Source organism: Octopus sinensis, linkage group LG3 (assembly GCF_006345805.1).
Source record: "Octopus sinensis linkage group LG3, ASM634580v1, whole genome shotgun sequence".
Classification (NCBI taxonomy): domain Eukaryota; kingdom Metazoa; phylum Mollusca; class Cephalopoda; order Octopoda; family Octopodidae; genus Octopus; species Octopus sinensis.
In genome coordinates, this window is record NC_042999.1 from 139,342,208 (window position 1) to 139,360,652 (window position 18,445).

The following is an 18,445-nucleotide window of genomic DNA, read 5'->3' on the forward strand; positions in this document are numbered from 1 at the left end:
TCGGCTTGAACCTTAATAATGCCAACGCAACTTTTGCGGTAACAGGAGTGGCTGTGTGGTAAGTAGCTTGCTTATCAACCACATGGTTCCGGGTTCAGTCCCATTGCGTGGAAACTTAGGCAAGTGTCTTCTACTATAGCCTCGGGCCGACCAAAGCCTTGTGAGTGGATTTGGTAGACGGAAACTGAAAGAAGCCCGTCGTGCATATGTATATATATATGTGTGTGTGTGTGTGCGTGTATGTTTGTGTGTCTGTGTTTGTCCCCCTAGCATTGCTTGACAACCGATGCTGGTGTGTTTATGGCCCCGTAACTTAGCGGTTCGGCAAAAGAGACCGATAGAATAAGTACTGGGTTTACAAAGAATAAGTCCCAGGGTCGAGTTGCTCGACTAAAGGCGGTGCTCCAGCATGGCCGCAGTCAACTGACTGAAACAAGTAAAAGAGTAAAGAGTACACAAATGGCATTCGATAGTCTTCAAATAGTGACTTGTACGGGTGCAGAGAACACAGCTTGGGAGAGTACAGGTAGGATCAGTGGGGTCGGCATTAGAATTAGAATTCGGACGGGAAGGGAATATTGGTGGGGGAAGATTGGTGCTGGGGGTAGAGTGGGGTAGCTGGGTGAACAGCTGAGCATTGCTCGATGTAATCGACTTAACCCTTCTCCGAACTTGCTAGCCTTGAACCAAAATTTGAAATCATTATTTTTATACATTGCTCATAAACACGCTGTGCTTTTCCAAATTCACTGTAAAAAGATTTACTTTGTACGAAGATTGCAGAACAGCGACAAATCAGTTTCAGTTTCTAATTACAAACTGGAAGAATGCCTTGTTCCGTTTATTAATCACGTGACCTCGACTCAAAAGTCACATGACACTTATTCCAAGATGGCGTTGTTGTTTTCAAGTACGTCCAGGTACGTTCGTTCATTGTTTATAATATATGTAGATTATCGGCATATATTGCTTTTGTTTTTGTATGTGTAGATATAAATTTCCTAGCCTAGTTCAGTTATCAAAATCTATAAATTATAAAAGTCTGAACACACATTCGACTGCTAACCCGTTAATGCAATTCTACTGACTTTCGTATGACTTATTCCATTTCGGCAATTTCTAATGTTTATAAGGAGGTTGTGTTTACTGGACTTTTAGGAAAATATTCACGTTTAATGAACATTGGTTTAGTATTACACAAAATGCATTTTTCAGTGCTTTTAGCCTGTTACGAACAGCAGTGTCAAATAGTCTAACTGCACTTTTAATTTTTTTTTAAATGACATTCTCCAATTTTTATAATCAACAATTTTTCTCTGTGTACATGTACGTGTATATATATATATATATATATATATATATATATATATATATATATACAGTTTGTGTGTGTGTTTGATTGCTTGAATACCGTCATGGATGTTGAGTTGATCTTTATATTTGCTATTACTGTAAAAAAAAAAGGGGGCGTGTATTTTTCGACTCCGCTCATAAAAAATTCGCATCTAATTCTTGTTTTCTTTTTTTTTTTAAATACACATTGAGAGGTTACTAATTATTGTTAATAATGATATCAATATTGTTTAGCGTTTACAATTTGCATGAATCTGTGCTTTTGTATATAGAGCACACTATAATCATTCGCTAATAATTCCATATATATATATAAGTGTGCATAAATTCATCATCGATATATCTGAATATTACTGCCGATAGAATATATTTTTTTCTTCGTATTCTAGATGCAATATGTATTTATATAATTATCTTTATTTTACATAGAGTTAAGAGCCAGAAAAGTTTTCAGTTCTAATTTCTTGGTGTTGGAAAAATGCTTGCCACTTATAGAAACTTTTATCCTCCATCCATTTTGTATAATTCTAAGTGTTTGTATATTGTGATAAATATGCTTTATATATATATATATATATATATATATATGCACAAGCAATTTCAAATTTCACATGAAGGAAGGGAAGTAACTCTTTTCTGTCATTGTTAGCTTGGCGCTGCCCACCTACATACTGGTTTCATTACAGCGGCATGGCAAACTCGTATTTTTAAACAGTTCGTTGGGATGTTCTGGTATTCAGACCTTCCTACTTCTGAGAAAATTCAGTATTAATAATCGTAATTGGCTCGTAACTTTAATATCTGGAGAGGAACAAAAACTACAGAAAACGGAACTTATAACCTATAAGCAACGAGTCCAACATGTATCCATTTTGCATTTCATGTTTTTATGCTTTCCTTAGTATCTCCTCTACTAAGGTGCTAATTGATACTCAATCGCTTCTACGGTACTATTTAAGAAGAGTGGTCTCGGTGCGCGCACTCGCGCATCCGCGCTAGCTAGTCGTGACTAGTCGATCCTACAACGACTACCTAGCAAAGTAAATAAAACACAAAATAAATAATTTTTTTAAAACAAAGTGAATAAAACAAAGACACACAGTAAGGATCGACTAGTCACGACTAGCTAGTGCGGATGCGCGAGTACGCGAGTGCGCGCACCAGGACCACTCTTAATACTCAATGGGAAGCTTTCATATTATCTATCACCAATTGTTACTGAATAGCTAAATGTAAGTTTATTGCTAATGAATATATATATATATATATATATAAAGATAGGTAGATTGAGAGGTTAGTTACAGGATTCATTTGAATCTTGGCACATCAACACATAGGATGCCAGGACTAGTTGGGTACCATAATGTTGTGTTCACTATAAGGTAAAACAGCTATTAGGTGTCATTTGTTGGTAGAGTATTGCAGGTATGTATGCGTGTGTGTGTATACATACATACATATATATATATATTATATATATATATATATGAAAGAATGGAGTTGAACGACTAGTTAACAAATATCCTTTATTCTCGACATATGTTTCGAAGGCTGCATATTCCTAATTCCGAAGGAATAAGGAGTACATTATGCAGATTTCTCATCAAGAAAATCAAGGAACTTATGTCGACATCAAAATGCACAAAAAACTTTTAGCTGACCGCTCTCAAGGAGCCCATGGTGATAATGAGTGTCTCTTTATAAGGAGTGACGTCAGAGTGGCTGAATGTAGATTCTTCTATATATATATATATATATACTATAGGTACCAAATCCAATATAAACTGTACATCTGATTCAGCATTGAGTCCAGTTGTGACGTACATATAAAAGAACACCACAAATAAAGTTTGAACCCTATTTGTGTTCTTTGATATGTGTGTGTGTGTGATCGCCATCATGATCTCTTTGTGTTCACTTCCTTTGATGGCATGATTTGTATGGTTCAACAGGATCTAATGGATTAGAAGAAAATCCCTTGGTCCAGTATTACAGTTTTAGTTTGAATTCTATATTTGGATACTCTTCCTAACACCAGCCACTTTACAGAGTGTACTGAATACATTTTTTTGAAGCACCAACACTCTAGAGGTTGTTTTACCCTTTATAAGGCTAGAAAGTCCTCTCAAACCCTGCATTGTCACTGCTTGATTTGCCAACCACATTACAGAGTGTAGTAGGTGCTTCTTTTATGCAACCAATTCTGGTGAAATCACTTTATAACCTACTGTATAAAAGAGCATCCACTACAAAAGACAGAATTGAGAAGAAATGATGGTTTTATATGAGGTGTTACGAGATGTTACTGTAAGCTGTGGGAAAAGGATTTTTTGGTGAATATGGCATCTTTCTGCAAAACTTGATTTACTATACTGGTGACTAGGTTGGGGCATATGTTGGGTGTACTTACTGTCTGATGGAAAGAATGGATTTATTGTTGTGAGGGGTGGTAATAGAGAAAATAACACCATGTAGAGAAGGAAGAGATGTCAAAGCACATTCCCAAAATAACATGGCGTAGCAGGTGAATAGAAGGGAGCAGAGTGGCAGAAGACTCATAGGAAATGAGTGAAGGTTGAAAGACTTGCAGTCCCACCACTTCATATTCAAACATCATAATTTGGAAGAATAGGAGGAGTTGCAGATAGCGAGAGATAATCTCTTCCTTGATAAGATATTGTTCTATGACAGGTATATTTTTTTCTTACTAGTGTAATTACAAATACAGCAATGAAACACTTGTCAATTCTTCAGTCCTGCCATTGCTTGTCATTGCAAATCATGCCAACCATTGTACTTAGAAGTGGCTGGACTTTGCTTTGAAACTGAAGTATCTTAGTTACAGACAGTATAATGTTATACCAAACAGGCATAGTACCTGTTTAGAAAAATTATTTCCAGAACAGTTACTGATTTTTGTTTTCTTTCTTCAGCATCCAGAAAGCAGTGAGTTTCATCAATAACTTGGATCCAAAATTATTTACTCCAATATTGTCCCGTATTTTGCAGAAAATAGACTTGAAGGTGAGTTTAAACAATTTGCTTGTACATACATATACACATGTATATACACATATGTGTGCATGCACACATATATATGCTTGTTTTTTGAAATTTATTTAAATTCTTAATGGAATTCAAGTAAGTTATTTACAGTGACAAGTTTTTTTTTTGTTTGAGTCAAAAGAATTCCAGGAATTTGTGAATGTATGAGTTAGTATGTGCATATATATATATATATAGGTGGATATACCTGCATATTTATGGTATGGGTATGTATATATTTCTTTTGTGAATTTGTGTATGATTGCTCTTCATGTGTTTGTGTACCACATATACACAAGATTGTGTATATATACTGATACTAGGAAATTCAAATGGTAGTGCCATAGAGGTAGTGCATCTCATCCAAGTTGACTCTCTCCCTAATCAGTTGGGCTATGGCCCTCTCCATAACCTTCATTACTTGATCCAGATGATGATATCATCATTTTATGCCTACTTTCTATCTTTCAAGATAATTGCTATGGGTAACATTTTTTTTATTTTCCTCAATGTGATTAACTTCTAGTTTCTACATTGTTCTCACTATTCCATCCACTTTGTGTTTTGTCATTGTTTTAGAGAAAAGGCAAAGCTAACCATGTTGATGGTTGAACATGTGAGTTCAAATCCCCACAGTATCTACTTGCCCTTTCATCCTTAAAGGTAAAGTACTAGTCAATTTTAAGGCTGTTTATTATACTCCTTTGCTAAATGTACAGCCTTATGTCATCATTGTTTTGACATCCACTTTCCCATGCTTACATGGCTCAGATGGAATTTGTTGAGACAGATTTTCTATAGCTGATGTTCTTTCTGTAGCCAATGCTTACCTGTTTCCAAGCAGGGCAATATTTACCCATCCTCAGACATGTTTTTGTTGGAGAATGGAAATAAACGACATCACTTGTATGATAATGATACATGTTTACAACCATCATGTGATGTCAACACAAGTGTACATACATACACAGACACTCACATGCATGTACACACACACACCATCACTATCATCATCATTACCATTTAACATCTGTTTGCCTTGCTGGTATAGTTTGACAGGAGCTGGCAACCCAGACGACTGCACCAAGCTCTACTGTCTATTTTGGTATAGTTTTTATTGTTGGATGCTCTTCCTAAAGCCAACCACTCTAGAGAGAGTGTTCAAAGTGCTTTTTATGTCTACCAAATTCATTTACAAGGCTTTGGTTGATCCATGACTACAGTAGAAGACATCTAAGATGCCATGCAGTAAGACTGAACCTAAAACCATATTGTTGGGCAGCAAACTTCTTAACCACACAACCACTCTTGCACCTTATGTACATGTGTATATAAATACACATATATATTGACAACAGGTTTCTTTCAGTTTCTATCTAATAAATTGCTCACAAGGCTTTACTTATCCTAGGGCTATAGTAAAAGATGCTTGCCCAAGGTACTATGCAGTGGAACTGAAACTGAAGCCTCATTGTTAGTAAGCAAGCTATTTATCTACACAGCCATACCTGTCAGTGTTAGAAAAAAGATTCATTAGAACCTTGGTTAAAATATTTAGCAGTACATAGTTGCAGCCCTTAAATGTTTGGTGTTCAACAATGTTTTTTTATCCGATGGAGCTTGTAAAATATAGTACCAGTCAAGTTCTAGGATCAATGTAATTGACTGACCCAGCTTCTCCAAAATTATTGTTCTTGTGTCTAAATTAGAAACAATTATTATTTTAATTTCTAGGATGAGAGATCCTTTACAGAAGAAGAAGAAAGCAAGCTGGAACAGACATTAGATCTACCTGCTGCTGACTTGGAGCTAATGATACAGTCTCTTGAGTTCTTTTTGCAACAGGTCAGTCAATAAATTTATAATTCTTGTTGTTCAGTTAAGTTCAGCTGGAATAATATAGTTTGGCTATGATTATATTTGTGGACATTTTATTTCAGCCTATGTTATCCAGTGTGTTTTGTGTTATTATTAAATGACTTTAAAGAAATCTGGCTTCTATTTTTAGCAGGGTGAGTGACTACATAGAAGCTACCTCCATACATCATTATGGCTGAGATAGAAACATTTATATTTACAGATACCATCATCCTTACCTTTTAACATTTGTTTTCCATGGGTTGGGCAGTTCAGCTGAATCTGATGAGCCGAAGGACAGTGTCAAGCTTCACTGTTTGTTCCGATAGGGTTTGAATGGCTGGATGCCTTTCCTAATACCAACCATTTTACAGCATGTACTGGGCATATTTTCTTTTTGTAGCACTGGTCCTAGAGAGGGCAGCAATATTATGAACCATCTAGGACAAGCAACCATAAGAATAAGAGGAGAACTTGGATTGTATTTTTTTTTTGAGAGTGGGGTTCTTGCTAGCTGAAAGAGAGAAGAGAGTACATAACAAGTAGTGTGAAAGAGAAATGGTAATATTGTGTCTGCAAATCACTTGCTCATGTCATATTTAATATCCCTATATGTAAGCATTTATGTGTATATACATATAGATACACATAAATATATATTACATGTTATCAATGGTGTTTGATATTTATTGCAGGCTGCTTACCATTCAGCTAAACCAGCTGTGTTGAAACAGCAACTTGAGCAACTGGAGATCAACGAAGATAAGGTAAGTTGCCTTTTCTTTCCAGTATTATTTTTTCCTTGACTAGTTTCAGTTATTGGACTATGGCAATACTAGAATTAACACCAAAGGTGTTAATCAAATATATTGGTTTTATGGCTTTGTTTGGTACTTATTTCTCTTCATATGGGAAATTAAATCCAAAGTCAACAGTGGTCTAATGACTGAAACAAGTGAAAGATATATGTATGTGTGTGTTTGTGTGTGTGCATGCGTATATGTCACAATATCTATTAGAGGGAGGGAAAGAAGGGGAGGAATCAAAATATACATCACAATGTATTTTTTGAAGGGAAGAGGAAAAAGTTGAGAGAAATGCAGTGTGTGTGTGTGTGTGTGAGAGAGAGGAGAAAGTGTGTGTGTTTGTGTGTGCACATGAAAGGTGGTGTTGTCACCATAGTAACTAATAAGTTTTGATTGAAAACATGGAAGTTTTAAGTGCAAAATTGTCAACACAACACAGCTTTAAAGAGCAAAAGACTTTCATTATATAACAATATAAATTATTTGTTTGGTTGTTTGTGTGTCTGTGTATTTATGTATGTTTTCAACATAGAGACAATGCAACCCATATCTTAAAATTACTTTCACTATAATGACAGGTTGTTGTCTTTGAGAGAAAAATATAGTGAGAGGGAGAGAGAGAGAGAATGTGTGTGTGTGTGTGTGTAAAAGATTGGCAAAAACTAACAAAACATTTACTATATAACTGTTTATTATTAAAAGAAAGTGCATGCATGATTAACAATTTTTTTTTCTGATAGTGTAGCAATGGGTAAAGACCTTGTATACATAATAAAATTTTGTATATATGTGCATTTTGGTTTCAGATACAGGCGATTGTTGAGGCATGGTCAACGCATGCCAAGGAAATACTTCAGAAGTTAAGACAAAGAACACTGGTACCAGATCAGGTACGCATTTGAGTTCACACAAATTGACACTTGTATCATTAATGCTATTTTCTTTGATGTTGTTATTCTACCTCTATTACCATTTAATATGGATGTTAAATGGTGATAATGATGATTTAGGGTATGTGTATTTATCTCATTCCTAAGATTCTTATGATTTTGTTCTTATGTTTTTCTTTTCAACTTTCATTGGGTCAGTACCTTAAGAATGGTACTCTGATGAAACACAATTTCCTTCCTTTATTTTTTTGAGGTGCAAGACCTAATCCATTGTCCAGCTTAAGACATCACCACTAGCCTTAGTCTTTAATGAAGTGTAATCTGTTGCAAGTATTCAGACCAAGTTTCTAGCCTGAGTATAATATGTGATTTTAATGGAATGCTCTCTAAACACCCTCTTTTGCCGAGTACCTCTGTTTGTTAAAAGTTACATGATGATGAAGTGACTTTCTGACATAGGCTTGCCTCCAGATCTTGTAGAAATACTGCTTCATGAATAACATTATGAGATGTTGACATATTTCCTTGTAGATAATCCTGTTTTTTTTCCCCTCTAATTTGAGACTGATGTGTCAGAAAGCACAATATGTTGAGAGGCTGCCAACTTCTAGAGATTTCAAAGTTGTGGTTAGCAGCAACCCATAAACTGTAATATATATTTCCCCTTTCCTATATCACAGTCTCTTAGATGTTGCTTACATCATGAGTCTGTCCCACCTCCTTTGACTAAACTATGTAAAAAGAATATTAAATCTGTTCATTCAGTTAACTGATTCCTATTAGTCTTTCAGCTTTTTCATTGTTACCATGTAAACAATTAGTAAATTCATTTTCAGTCTAGACTAAACAGAATCAACAGTGCATGACAAATTTTTTTCAGTAAAAATTACATATCAAATTTGAAGAAATTTCTTTTATAGTATTAAAATATTTCTTTATTTTATTTCATTCTGTGGTTCAATTTACTAGTTGAATGCCATCAACTGGCGGCTCAACTTGGAGATGGCCAATGGTAGTCGATCAAAAATGAAACAACCTAATGCAATGTTTGAACTGAAGATAAACCGAGAAGGCAAACAGGTATCATTATTTGTGTCATTATTATAATTTCCATCATCATTATGTCTCTTTTACTGCTTTTAGCATTAGTTTCAAGCAGAAACAACACATCTTTCCACAAACCCTGATCTTTTGTCCATGTTTATGTGGACTAGTTTTCTTCAGGATTATCTACCATTATCTCTTCACAAAACTTTCTTTGATAGTGTTATATCTTAAACACTCTTCTGTTTGTCTCAACACCTACTTGGTTTATAAGATCAACACTGAGCAGTCCATCTTAATTCATTCCATTCTAATCCAATTTGTCCTTGTATGAAATACTGTTGTCATATTTGGGCAGGTGCACCATCTTGTCACTTGGATCTCCTTGACCAGGTTCAAAAGTGAGTCTAATTTGATTAGTCCCTCTTGCTTCAACTCTGTAATCCTTGACTCAGCAATGTGACACCACTAGTCACAGGAAGTGCTCTCATAGACTTCCTCAGTTCCAGATCACTTTATACCATTTTGCCTGACTCAGAACTCAACATCTTCATTCAAATGCTGTTGTGCTTCTATGAATAAGGAATTCTTTCTACAGTTGTAACTTTTTCCCTCAAACTGCTAGACATTCTGATCAGTTCCAGACTTAGGAAGTGTCCTCCATCTCATTTTCCTCCTCCTTATGACCTCTTCTCTTTCAAGGTGAAAGTAAATTCATTCCTTACACCTTAATTTCTCCTTTATAGTTCCTTATGCTAAGTGGCTTCTCACCTTGTTTTGAGACTTTCTTACCAAAAACTAAAAATTTCTTAAATATGAACACAAAATGGCTGCAGTATCCAAACCATGAGCATCAAAATATTTTCTTTCAGTATTAATATTTTATGTAGCTTAGTAGCCTAATACAGTGTGTGTTTCTGTGCATTGTGAAACAAAATTATGCTTTGATTGGTTTGAGCATGAAACTAAAGCACAAGGTCAATTAGTTTAACTGAAAACATGTCAGTATTTATGAGTGCCTCATATATTTTGTTGTTGCTGGTCTTTTCTAAACATTTTCACTGTGTATCTTTTATTAATTTGCTCTGTTGTTAGAGCTCAATATACTTATGCTTTAGAGAAAAGTATCAAGTGACTACAGAGTGTAATATTAATAAATGAATGGCAGAAGAACATGTGCTACATAAGCACATTGATTAACTTACCATGCTAAAACTGACCTCGCCTGTGCTGGTGCCATGTAAAAAGCACTCAGTCCACACTGTAGAGTCATTGGTGTTAGGAAGGACATCCAGCCGTAAAAACCATACTAAAACAGACAGTGAAGCATGGTGCAGTCTTTTACCTAGCCATCTCCTGTCAAATCGTCCAACCCATGCCAGTATGGAAATCAGATGTTAAATGATGATGATGACAATGTTTCTGCTGTAAGTAATAGTTCACTCAGAGTTGAGTGCTCATGCAACATCTTATAGCTGCCTCAGAGCCATTTATATATAAACATGTGTATATATAAATATTAGGGTATCCTAAAGCTATGTATACATGTTTTAACAGCTGATAACTCACCTAATTTTAATTTCCTTTTAGCTTTAACCCATTAAAAATTATGAGGGGAGCCAGATTAAGCTTTGAACCAAAGAAATGTATCCTAATGTGTTACTGGAAGTTAGAAGGCTCAGTTGAAGTGCATAGACAGTTCAAGAGGATGTTTGAAATAGATCCACCTATGCAACTTTCTGTCACTTGAATTAAAGACAAGTTTGAAATTAGATGGAACTGATCAGAATGTCTACAAGAAGTGTTCTGAAGAACCCCAACAAAGTAGTAGAAACATATTGCTAGAGTTCAAGAGAATTTGTATGGCAAATGAGTTGTGAGATATGAATTTTGAAATCAAATGACCATTGTATTTTGAAGTACCATCATTGGAAAGTTACATTCCAAGAATAGTCCATGCTCTTAAAGATGATCTGGACTAAGAGTAGATGTTTTCTTAGCAGTACTAGGCAAGCTTTGTAGAATATGTTCCAGCAAAGATTGTTTGTAATGATATGACTATGGCTATGTTTAAATTAAGTGGCTCAATAAACTTCCATAATCACACTTACTGGAGATCTGAGAATTTGTATATTATGTATGGTCATCATGTTAATTTATCAAGAGTTATAGTATGGTGTGACTTATCAGCAAAAAGTTTAGTTAGACCTTTTTTTTTTTTTGTGATGGTTCTGTGACTGGTACCATTTACTTGACAATCTGTCAGAGGAAACATTCAACTGGACTTTGAAAATGTGAAGCTTTATTTCCAACAAGATGGTGTACCCACTTATTACAATAATGATGTTAGGGCCTACATTAAGATGTTGAGTTCTGCTAAACAGGTGGATTGGATGAAGAGGTTCAGTAGAATACCTTCTGTCTGTGTTCAGCAGATCTCACAGCTCTAGACATTTTTTCCATGAGGATTCTTAAAAGATAAAGTTTCTGGTACAAAACTGGCAATAGTCAACAAATTCAGAAGAAGAAAGTGCAGAAGCTCTGAATGAATATGTCTAGATGTTTTTGATTCCATTACTTCACACTATCAGCAATGTCTGGACTAGAATGGTTATCAGTTTGAAAATAGGCATTCATAAAAAAATTTAAATTCTGTATGTAGTTGTAGATTCTATTCAATTTTGAATGTGAAATGCTTTTGTATAAATACTTACTTTATAATCATTCAATGTATATATACATTTTGTGGGGACATCCTAAAATACTACAGTTTTGTTGTGTTTATCAGCATACATTCATTAAGAATATGATATTGATAATGCTTACATTACTGAGCTGCTTCTAACACAAAACTTGGATATATATATACATACATACATATATATATAATCTTATTATTGATTATACATTTTAACATGAATTTGCTATCCTGGAAAATCTCTGGATAATTGTCATGGTAAAAGACAGCTACTTATTTGAAAAATCCCCATTGAGCTCAAAGGATATACCGAATATATGATTGTGTCTTACTATCTGATGAATATTCAGAGATTTTTGTTCTGGTTTTGAAACTTTGTCACAATATATAATCTCTAAAAGCTTCATATCATTCTGATTATAACTTGTCATTCTCACTCTCTTTTTCAGAACGCTGAAAAACTACAATTAGAATTTTCACACCAGGAACTGTATAATTTCTATAACCAGGTCTGTTAATAGATTTTTTTTTTCCCATTGAAATAAATATATTGTGTATACTTGGGAATTAGTTTTGTACCTTATGGACTGCTTTTACAAATCTGTACCCCGGTATTATTAGAGTTCTAATGCTTCTATTAGCTCAGCTAATAGAAGCATTAGAACATTAACTTGACTGTTATTTAGTATCTCCATGTGCAAGGTGCATTGCAGAAGTTTTGAGACTTTTTCATGAGAGACATTTATTTCAAAGAAGTACAAGACTCTAATCTTCTTTGAAGTACAATTCTCTGACTTCAATGCACTTGTAGCATTCCAGTCACTTTAACAAGGTTCTATGAAGTTTTTCTAAATGAAGGTGTCCAGGACCCTTGTCACAGCTTCTTTCATCATCTCCTTCAGCTTGGGGACAGTTTTGAAGTCACAGGGAGCAGATTGAGGGACAGTTTTGAAGTTCAGTTTTGTCAAGTAGTTGGTTACCAAGATGGTATTGTGGATTGGTGCATTGTCCTGGTATAAGTGTTCTAGCCTTTAGTGATGAAATTTCTTCCTAAACTCCTCAAAACCTCTACAACGTAGTATTTGTTGACCGTCTTGCCAGAGAGAACTCAGTGGATGTAGATGATACACTTGCTGTCAAAAAAAAAAAAAGGATTATCTTGAGATTTCCTGGTGACTTGCTTTGCCTGCTTCCTTATGCCAGCAAAAAATAGTTGCTTGGCAGATTCAAGTGAATCCATAATCACTCTGAATCATTCCATAAGTTTCAGTAGTGTTTTTACCCAGTTTAACAAAGCTTTATTGCATAGCAAGCTTCCAAATTGTCATCATGTCCTGAAAACTAGTCAGCTGTGACAAGCAGTATGTAGTAGATTGTGTTCAAAGTGCTGTTACTCCCATCTCATTCAATTTGGAATAATGAAAGTTAACAGGCCAGCTTTTTTGATGTATAGTAATGATATACTAAAATTACAATAATCTTGGGCTGTTAGAACTGCTTCTAAACTTCCAGAATGCACCTTGCAACGTCTGTAAGTCTTGTCTGCTGGTGCCAAAGTTTAAAGTTTTTATTGATAGTAAGTGCATCCAGGCGTAGAAACCATGCCAAAAAATGGAGTGTTTAAGTCAGATGTGCCCCTGACTGTTTAGGAGGGCAGTAGTTCCAAATAAGAACAATATAATAGCAATAAGTTCACCATTATTATAAATCCCTTGTTCTTTCTCTTACATTTGAATTTCATATTCTGCCAGGGCTGCATTTTTAATCCAGCCTTTCATACGAGATAAAATTCATAGTAATCATTTATCTACTAGGGTTAATTCTGTTGACTGTAAGTATGTGAATATTAGGCCAATAGGAAAAAAAAAAAATTATTATCCTAACTTATTTTGTAAGACCTTTATATCTTTAAATTTTTCTAAAGTTATTAGCATTGGATGATATCAAACTAGGACATAACAAAACTTTAAGCTCTGAATGTAGAAGACAACACTAAATATTAAAAGAATCTAAATCAATAATTGAAGGATTTCAAGTGATGTATGTGATATAGAGGGTCACACATGAAGCTGTCTAGTTTGAGACTACATCCATGCCCAGGCTTTCACCAGGGGTTACCCTCTCTACATTTCACTAGATATTCTTTTTTATTCTTTTCTTTGTTTCAGTCATTTTGACTGCTGTCATGCTGTACACTAAAAAACTAAACTGACTGAACAACTTACCCTCCTCTTTTTTAACATCTTTGGACTTTATACCAATTTTGACCCTTTATATCACCTCTTACTAACATGCAAACCAGTGAATGATACATTTCCTGCCATTGTATGTAGTCCATCTCTGCTCATTACTTGAACTTCACTCCAAAAGATGTCGCTTGCACACATGCAAATTTCACTCTTCATGCCTCTCGTCTCTATTTACATGGATGTCAGCAATATTGACTTATAGTTAAACTGGTTTCCAATTACTTTCTTTCACATTCTTTGACTCCTTGAATCATAAATAACTCTTTGACCATATCTCTTCTTGCATTAAATGCCTATCCTCAACATGATAAAGACTGCATCTCAAATACTGTTCTTTGTTTTTACAGTCAGAAAATGATTCAGTCCTCCCTAACTGCTAACACTTTTACAACACATAGGTGAGACCTAGACAAGAGTACTGCTACCACATCTGGAACAATGCTGCTACTATGTGCACACATGCAAAGAAAGGCCACTACATTGAATGGCATCCATACTCATGCCTATACGAATACAGTTGCTCCTTCTTTTCTACTATTACTACAATGGCCTCTGCTTTTTGGAGCTGGTTGGCTTCATGTCACTTATACTCAGCTGCTCTTGAGTCACATTCCTTCTCTTTTAAGAATCATGTGACCAACTTCCCAGGCCCCACACTAATCACTGAGTTCACTCTTTTCTTCTAAAGTCATTGGTCTTTTGGAATCCTGTCTCTGTGCATATCTTTTCTGTAGTTATCAACTTGCAACAATTTAAGCAAAACATTAACAGTATGACTTCACCAGTCTTGGAGGGCCTGCAAATGCTGTGGATCAAACTAATAAATTAAAAAAAAAACTCTCCTTAACTGTATCTTGGAAAGATAGAAATCTTTTAACTATCACATCTATATGATACAAATCATCCATAACACTGGGATTCTGTTGACTCAGAATCTAGATTATGCTGTATATAAGACATTAGTCTATAGCTGACAATGTTCCTTAAAAGATCCCATACCTATTTGCAGATGTTAAAGATACTAAAGTATGTGAAATCAGGTGTCCTGTTACAAAGAGAACAATGAAATTCTTGAAAGAGATATGACTTCCTCACTCTCCAACAAGAAGTTTGATATCTCATCCAGTTATTTTCCCTATAAACCAAGTTTATCAAATGCTAATATTGCTTTATTAATTTGTTTTCCATTTTGTTATTTTTCAGCTTGAAACCATACAGAAACAGTTAGATAACCTTGATTGATTGGCATTCCAGCACAAAATATTTATAACCCATTGATGGCAGTTGAACCAAATTGCCAGACAGAATAAGGGGCTCTTTGTTAGTTTGTTTTTCTCTTTTGATGTGAGAAAATTGCCTTCAGTCTGAGGTAAAGCATAAAAGAGAAAATACTGTGTCTTTAAAAGAAAATGTCAGCTCATTTGGTATACATATTTATCGTTACTCTATACAAGAATTAAGTATTAATAGCAAACCACAATGCACTAAATACATCACCCAATCTAGTTGTAAATTCTGTTGTCTGAGTTACATGTTTTAAAAACTACAGCTGCAGACAGCTTCTGTAGGCAGTTGCTACCAACTAATCTTTTCTGCTGTATAGTTAAATATCATAGATTCACACAGATGCTTTAGACTACATCCAAGTAAAACAAATCACTCAGCTGATACACAAACCTATACTCATTAGCAGACTGCTCAACATTTGCCTGCCATCAAGCTGTCTTCCATTTGTCTGCTGTTCCTTACTTTTGCTAATCAATGCCACTAAGTGTGTCTGTTTCCATCCCTTGCATCTATGACAGTTGTCTTCTCTCTCAGACTTGATGCTATAGGGTTTCTACCTTAATTTTCAAAACTTCATATCTCTTGAAGTGCCTTGTCTAGAAGACCCATTTTGTCTACCAATTGTTCTGAAATAATCCAGAGTGTTTCAGAACCAGTGCACCACACCTGGTTATCCCTATCCAGTGTTTCAGAAAGTTATGGTTGCTACCCACCTCAGACACCTTTTCTCTATATTAATATTTTATTTCCAGTGACAGTAGTTCTTGGTAGACTACATGATTGATAGGTGGATATATATTCATGCATTTAGGTGAGAGTTTTCAGTTGGTTACTTTAGCTGGTAAAAGCTCTTATACTGCTCACTTGAGAAAATGCACATGGGTGAATGTGTTTGTAAGAAAACAAAATCAAGCTAACTTTAGTATTATAGCTAGTGGTACTGGTTTCAACATATCTAGGTATACTAGTAACATATAGAGCTATTAAACTACCATCTGTATAATATTAACTGTGTGCAATTTCCATACTAAGAAGAAAGTGCTGGATTCTTAACACACTGTTCTTAAGAAACTGTATAAAACTTTAAAGACCTCCTATTATCATTAGCAAACATTGAAGCAACAGGGAAACCTTAGATCAGTGGTTCTTGATCAGGATCCATATGGCCCCTGGAGGTCCATATAGGGTTTTGTTGTTAAAATTTATGTGCAATACATTGGTTATTCTTCTACAACACAATATATTTTAACAGTTTTTTTCATATAGTCCCTAATAATATTTAATGATCAAAATATGAAATTTTTTAAATACCGAATGTCTAGGAGGGTCCATCCAAGTAAAATAGCAATCAAAAGGGTCCCAAGGTAAAAAAAATAGTTGACAAACACTGCTCTAGATCATCACTCAACATGATAGAAATAGGAACCAAATTTTCTTTAAGTCATACCCTACATTTTATAAGAAAAAACAAATAAGAATATGATTATGTTGGACAATGTAGTATTAGACTCTTGAATACCGAAAAAAACTTTAAAAATGTAAGATTGGTTGGTTGAGGTTGAAATGCTTTTGATCGTAGGTTTGCACAATCAGTCTGGTTTGTTAAAAAAAAAAGACACCAGAGCTAATGTGCGTGCGTGCACACACACATCTGTAGCAGCGTCCGTATTTGGTGATATGTTCTATACTACAACACTAATTTCTTAGAAAACCAATTTCCCAGACAAAATTTTGACTCCTATTTGGGGCCACTTTACTGATGCATGTTAACAAATGCTTTTAAAACAAATCAGGAATGTTTGCTATTTCCTGTCTACTACAAATGTATAAACCAATAAGATTCCCAAGTATGTATATACATATTATTTTTATAATAAATTTCAGCAAAAAGTTGTATCTTGTTCTTTTTCTCAATATTTTTGCTTTTGTTTTATATATCTCTTACAATGTTCTGTTGGATTCGTGCTTCCAAATTTACCAATTCACGTTTTTTATGGCTCAGTCAGTAATGGCATCATTTAATGTCTGTTTTCGATACAACCATGGGTTGGATGGTTTTGCAGGATTCAGCTAGTCACAAGGCTGCATTGAATTCCATTGTAAGCTTCGTCATAGTTGCTGGATGCCCTATTTAATGCCAACTTTACAGTAACTTTCACGACAGGTAAAGAACAAAAAAAAGAAGCCCCCTCAATTAAGTGGGTGAGTATTTAAGAGGGGATGGAGGTGGATAGAGGGACAAATGCAGGTGTCTTGTTATAGGGAACAAGTGTAGGTGTTTTGCTATAAGGAAGATACATGGTTGCTTCATATAAGGGTGAGTGAGAATAGCTGAGAAGAAAAGAAAGTAATAGGATGCCAGAACAAACTCAAGGAGTGAGTGGCAGATACAAAAGGGTGTTGAGAATGATGGCAGATATAAGATTTGAGGGAAGGGAGATGAATGAACAGGAAGAAGGTGATTGGTGGGGAAGATGACTGGTAACAGATGGGAGTAAAAAATTGAGGATGTAATATGTGCTTAGGAGGGAAGGGTGTTAAGGGGATGTTGGGAATGCATGAGAGAGCTGAATGGGTGTAACAGGATCCAGCACGTACAAAAATAGACAAAATGTTTTCAGGACCACTTTTGCTGTGATGGACAAAGCAAATCAATCAATATATATATATATATATATAGGCACAGGAGTGGCTGTGTGGTAAGTAGCTTGCTAACCAACCACGTGGTTCCGGGTTCAGTCCCACTGTGTGGCATCTTGGGCAAGTGTCTTCTGCTTTAGCCTCGGGCCGACCAAAGCCTTGTGAGTGGATTTGGTAGATGGAAACTGATAGAAGCCCGTCGTATATATGTATATATATATATATGTGCGAGTGTGTGTTTGTCCCCCTAACATTGCCTGACAATGCTGGTGTGTTTATATCCCCGTTACTTAGCGGTTCGGCAAAAAGAGACCGATAGAATAAGTACTGGGCTTACAAAAGAATAAGTCCCGGGGGTCGAGTTGCTTGATTAAAGGCGGTGCTCCAGCATGGCCGCAGTCAAATGACTGAAACAAGTAAAAGAGTATATATATATATATATATATATAAAATCTGAAGGACTGTTGTAATAAGTGTATGAATCTGTGATGGGAATATGCTGAATAAAATCATAATCTACTGATTTTTCTGTATTTTTTCTTTTCCCCAGAGTTAAAAACTTTTCAGCAACCCCTT

At 35.2% G+C, this 18,445-nt stretch overlaps 1 protein-coding gene across 1 annotated transcript; it reads left to right on the forward strand.

Moving 5' to 3' along the window:
• The first annotated feature begins 817 nt into the window (after nt 1–817).
• On the forward strand, nt 818–17,122 carry LOC115209706 (COMM domain-containing protein 10). Its single transcript, XM_029778196.2, has 8 exons — nt 818–920; nt 4,287–4,377; nt 6,133–6,243; nt 6,951–7,022; nt 7,868–7,951; nt 8,921–9,031; nt 12,143–12,202; nt 15,146–17,122. The coding sequence occupies exons 1-8, from the start codon at nt 892–894 to the stop codon at nt 15,182–15,184; spliced, it is 597 nt and encodes a 198-aa protein (XP_029634056.1). The 5' UTR covers nt 818–891; the 3' UTR covers nt 15,185–17,122.
• The last annotated feature ends 1,323 nt before the right edge of the window (nt 17,123–18,445 follow it).